General features: G+C 34.1%; 1 protein-coding gene across 1 annotated transcript in view; it reads right to left on the bottom strand.

The window, feature by feature from the left end:
* LOC149285050 (metalloprotease TIKI1-like) overlaps positions 1-2,316 on the bottom strand; it is a 32,463-nt gene extending 30,147 nt beyond the window's left edge. The window contains exon 1 of the mRNA XM_089495844.1: positions 2,209-2,316. Within this exon, the coding sequence (XP_089351970.1) occupies positions 2,209-2,316 (108 nt within the window). The remainder of the gene's footprint in view (positions 1-2,208) is intronic.
* Between the last annotated feature and the right edge of the window lie 3,684 nt (positions 2,317-6,000).

Here is a 6,000-nt window from a genome sequence, read left to right on the forward strand (position 1 = left end):
ATTAACATGGGCCTTGTGAATAGGCTATTCCTTTTCATCCCACAATGTAACCATAGCCATTAGACTTATTTGACAGAAGATCATAATCAACCAATTATTGTCTTTTCAGAATATCATGAAATGGCTCATACCTATCTAACATTAATACATTATTATGCCAAAAATACAACATAATAAAGCCTACATACTTATACTAGTAAACAAAGGGCCACATAAGATACCTTACAAGCCGAAAGTTGGCCTCTCCTCTAACCCACTGGAGAAAGATGCATTGCATTACAAAGCAAAGGTAAACACTAGATTATCATTCGGATCATGGGAACGTAACCTTTTATAATATGTAAATAAAACACTTTAACAAACCAGTTCACTTTTCCACAAGTTCCTCTTAGACTGAAAGTATCACTTGCCTTCTTTATTTTAGAAGAATAATGATTGGCACTGCTATGAGGCTAAAATAATCTATAAACTAATGTAAGATTAGGAGATTTTTTTTCATTGGCTAGATTTGGAAATTGGCCATTGGTTTGTGTTCAGTGTAATCTCTGAAGTTTGATTTTGGCAGGGGTTGTCAAGCAGTGCAATCTGTTCCTCCAACGATTAAAGTTTTTGAAGATCAGAGGTGCATGAAATACACTTTTCCACTTTTGATATCTCGCTTAGCGATTATTCAGACACTATCTAAAATCACTCAACTACCTATCTTGGATGGCACCTAGAAATAATTTTCACAACTCTGTAATAAAGCTGTCTTAAGATAGTGACAAATGGCAATTTGGGCCATGTGATTGCTTTTAAAGTACAAATGGCTCTTACAAATTACAGGTTATTTAGCAAAAACAAACCACCAGATGTCACAAACAGAAAAACAATGTAAAGCACAAAAAATCCAATTTTATAAAGTAGAACCTTTTTTGCTTAGTAGACAACAAAATTAGACATGGTACATTAAAACCAAAGGTCAATATTAACAAAAAAAAAATAGCATTTAATGACTATCACTTAAACTTTTTGTATTTCCCCAGTAACTAGTCCACTAATAGTTATCCATAGTTTATACAGATATTGTAAAATCTTGGATTTAAAATGCAGATATAATACACATTTCTTAATTTAGATCTACATTTTCAAGTAAAAAGATCATAGTTTTTGTCTTATAATACATTACAGTTTTACGGTATATATTACATATTAAATTGTACAACCGTATGATTGGAACTACACTTCTAAATTGTACCAGATGCAAAACTCATATATAATACCCACATGATCAGTCAACAATGATGAATTAACGCACTAAGTGATTTTGATGCCTGATTAAAAAGTCTGTTTGGAACGCAAAACATCTGTATTTGATTTTGGTTTACTTTTTAATTCAACAATTTTGAAGAAGGACTCCCCCCCAAGCTACATACAAATATTTGTAACCTTCTAAGTGTGAGAGGGTGACTTGTGATACAGGCGCAGATGTGCAATAGATCTCACTGTAACATTTGTTGCAAAAGTCAGCTTCAAACAAACCATGGAAAATCTGATTGCAAGATGCCACTTGTTTGATTAAAATACTGGGGAATTCCAGATTCTTTTAACAAATCATTACTTTACATTATGGTTGAAGGAAAGATATATTGCTAAAAGTATCCTCTTACAAACTGAATGCTTACATATCCAGGATGCACCACTTTAAAGTCAAATGTAACTATGGTATTTCAAATAAATGATCATTATTCTACTGGGATGCACATCATTTAAAGAAAGTGTACCAAAAAAACCACATATATTGTAAGCTTCTGAGCAGGGCCCTCTATACGTAATGTATCAGTTGGTATTAGTCTGTCAATTCTGGTTTTGTCATACATTTTGAATACATTGTATAGTAAAAAGTACTGCATGAATACAAGATAATAATAATAATAATAATAATAATAATAATAATAATAATAATCTTTATTATGAAAAGAATTGCAAATATGTGAAATTTAAAACGTGCATAAAGAACCATCGTTTTACATAAAAAAAGAATTAAAGTAATTTATTGCAACTTTGCAAACTTATATGAATGTCTATAATAAAGGGAATGGCTATTTCTTTGCACAAATCAATGAACATAATTTATTCTGGACAATGTACGATTAAAGTAATGGATACAGGACAAGCTGATGGTTAATATACTACATCTCCTCTTTTACCCCAAGATCTCCCGCTTACCTTTTTGTTGAGTTTACAGCTCCCCAATTCTCTGACGCTCCTGAGACTTGCTTTTGCCAGCACCAGGAGGAATACTTGAAGAAATAAATTCCAAACAATGACCATCATCGCTTAATGGTTAACAAAATTGCTAACCTTGTAAAGAAGAACTGAAAGGGGGTTGGAATGGTTGCTACTTGTGGGCAGCAACAATAATAATAATAATTTAAAAAAAGTATAAATATAAAAAAAGTAGATAGATCTATAAGTATGAAAATATGTTACATTAAAAATCCAGTATATTAAAGGGGACCTAAGCTGATGTGATTGCTCTTGATCCCCTCTGTAGAGTGGTCATTCAGTGATGTCTCCGTCCCCAGTGCCATGCTGTCTTATTTACAGAATTTTGGGAGCTCTTTATAGTGTGCGATGATTGTAATAAGCTCATCAACGTCACTCAAACGCATCCTGCCCCAGATCCATGTAAGAGTGTGAAGGACAACATTCACATCGCCCTGTACAAAATAGAAAGTTGTGGGAGGGGCCCTGGAACTTTTATGCCCCCACCCCCCCTGTTGCATTTGCCTCTCGCTGTATCCAATCCCCTCCGTGAGTCCCACTCCCCCCCCCCCCCCCCCCCCCGCACACATCTAGATGGCTCATAGAGGAGGCGAGCAGTATGGTGTGCACAGAAATGATTGAGATCAGATCAGGGAATTTCATGATCTCTATGTTATGTAAACTGTCCGCTTTCTACACAGCACACTGTCATTTAAATAGACAGCCTTTCATCAAGCTGCAGGCAAAGCCCCAAAAATCAGGTTGGGCTGAAGACATGAAACTGGCTAGGATGGCCCGAGGCGCTTTGCATAGTACAAGTGTTAACAGTCACCCAATGATTTCTGTAATAATTAACCATTGTCCCATGAATTTGCCTACTAATTCTCCATTGTAATCCTGCCCCGATGTCCTTAAGCATATATTAGCAATAAAAAACAAGGGTTGCACAAAAGTGCATATTATAACATGCAGTACATAGACGAGTATGTACTGGTTCTGGCCAGTGATTGTGTTTCGTTAGATATATAGTACAGTGTTTTCTATATCAAGTTGAAATGTTTGTAATATATATATACATACACAGTGATTGTGTTTTATATATATATATATATATATATATATATATATATATATGTAATGTGTATATAATATATATATATATATATTATCGGATTAGATTAATAGACAATGTGGGTCACACTAAATACAATGCCATTGTCTAAATTTCTTCTGCCTGTGATGATGATGACACTGATGGGATTACTTGGGCTCTTCATCATCTAATCATAATCAGTGTGAAAGAATGCATGCATTTTCTCTTGATTAATGTAAGCACTTCCAACAAGGTGATTCAAAAACTTTGGAGATTAAGGGCTTTAAAAGTAGTTTGGCTGTTTTGGGGGGTTTGAAGATGGACATTTTTTTAAGGGTGTGTTTGTGTATTCCAATCATCAGTCTAGTGCACTTAAATAGTAAGTTTATGATTCTTGACAACATTAGGAAATTGGGTCTCTTAAAAAAGGAAATAGTTCTAATCAAACATATTATTTATAGCGTTGATTAATTACATCCTATTTGGATATAAGGAAGACACCAGTGCACTACAACCTTCTAATCTAGTATTTGATTCTTATTAATGCCTTTAAAAAAATTTCTGCTTTATTGTAATCTTATACTTATCATCATTAGAGAGAACCAGCATAATCCATAAACCCTACTGAGAATTTTTATAACTTTTATTAATGTACTTTAAAGGGATTTTAATGCTTATTAATGAAAATGTACTTTTAATGAGAAAGTGTTTTCACTTTTACACAGAATGATGCCAATGTGTGGTGACAGTAGAACCTGCGTTTCTAGGGACACAATCACATTTTAAGCCTTGAAAAAGAGAAATTACATTTTTGCAATCCTATAAGGCAAAAAAAATGGAAAAAAAATGTTGTTTTGTTTTAATCAAGGAGCCTGCCAAGGTTTATGTTTGGACAAGGTTACAAGTACGTAAGTGTCACTGTCTCTTTAAAATGTACTTTATATTTGTCACTTTGCTTCTGAATATTTGGTCATGGTATGTTTGGGATGTCACATTTTTTATGAAGGGTTTAAAGAAACCAGTGTTTTCTATTGCCCTAAACCTACGGAGGAAAAAATCAAATGAGAGATCTGCTGAGGTTGCTTTCTTAACATACTAGAGATGTTCTGTCTAGGAACATGGAAACATGGAATTTGATGGCAGATAACAAGTCTGTCCGGTTTTCCTGGTTTAAATCAGTACTTAGATTTAGGATAGTATTATGCATATTTAAATTTCTTTACTCTATTAACCTCTTACACTTTTGATCAGAAGTTATTCAATTTATCTACCAGCATATTAGTAAAATATTACTTCCTTACATTACTTCTAAACCTCTGACCCTCTACTTTTAGATTATGAGCTGTTGTTCTAACATTTCTACTCCTTTTAAATAAACTTCCCTCCATTACTTTGTTAAATCCCTATAAATAGCTAAAGGTTTTTTTCACATCTTGATTTGCTTGTCTTTCATCCATATTGCACACCCTTAGTCTTTCCTGATATTTTTTATGCTGCAATCCATTCACTATTTTGGTAGCCCTTTTCAGAGTTGTCTCCGAAATATAAATATCCATCTGGAGATGGGGTCTCCAGAACTGTACGCACATATAACTGACAAAAAAAAATCAACATGTTGAGGATAAAGGGCAAGTCAACCCTTCTTGCAGGAAGAAAATGTGAGTTAGCTATTCATGATGATTAGTAATGACTTTTCTTCACACATTATTCATTGTTTTGTTCGTAAACCCCAAAGTCATCAATTAAATTCTCAATTTTAGGAAAAAAAACGGGTCTAGAGAACATGTGAATTAGAGAGCATTTTGTTAAAAAATGTGGTTTTTTTAAAAGCAATATTTGACCAGCCTTGCATTGCTGGACAGCAGCCATTAGTAATTGGTCGAGGTTTTTAAATATACCATAGAGAATCAACTAGGAAATTAGATTGCCCACAGACATAATGGCAGATTGTCCGCCAATGTCTACAGACCTAATGGCTCACCTAATCCAGAGCAACAGAGAAACCCAGGACTGTTTTATTAGATCTAGGCGAAGGTGACTACTATTCTTGATTATTTTAATCACTAAACACAGTCGAATATGTATCTTTAATGTGTAGGGCTGTAAAATATATCTGTAAATATCAATATTCAATTACAACAGAGGTAACATTTACCTCTACATTCCACAATTCTTGGTGCAAAACTAGGCCCTTTGAAGCTGATCGTTATATTCTTTTAAATAGACACTTCAACCATCATATACACTTTAATGCATATGATATTTGGTCCTCTTAAGTTTACATCTTAGACCTCCCCATGCGCATAAAGAGCTTCTACTGATTTCAATGGAAGTTCTTTCCTGCCACTGATTGGCTCCTTTAAGGTGTCAATAAGTGGTGCAACATGTCAGATTTTGGAATGGGTGTAGTACTGCAATGTACATACATTAATTTTTCAGGAGGCTGTCTGGAACACTGGAACGTCCCTTAAATGATGCCTGTAAAATGTTATTACTGAGTATACACAAGGTGTTTGTTCACATATCCCTGGGTCATATTGTGAGCAATATTGTGTTTCTTTTCTTCATAATATAAGTACACACGAGCACTAATTTCAATAACATGTTTCAAGACATATCTACTGGAGAGTGAGAGAGGTGATAAAAGAGTTAGGGAGTGA

This window comes from Sceloporus occidentalis, unplaced genomic scaffold (genome assembly GCF_023333645.1).
Source record: "Sceloporus occidentalis isolate IW3139 unplaced genomic scaffold, rSceOcc1.0.p SCAF_85, whole genome shotgun sequence".
Classification (NCBI taxonomy): domain Eukaryota; kingdom Metazoa; phylum Chordata; class Lepidosauria; order Squamata; family Phrynosomatidae; genus Sceloporus; species Sceloporus occidentalis.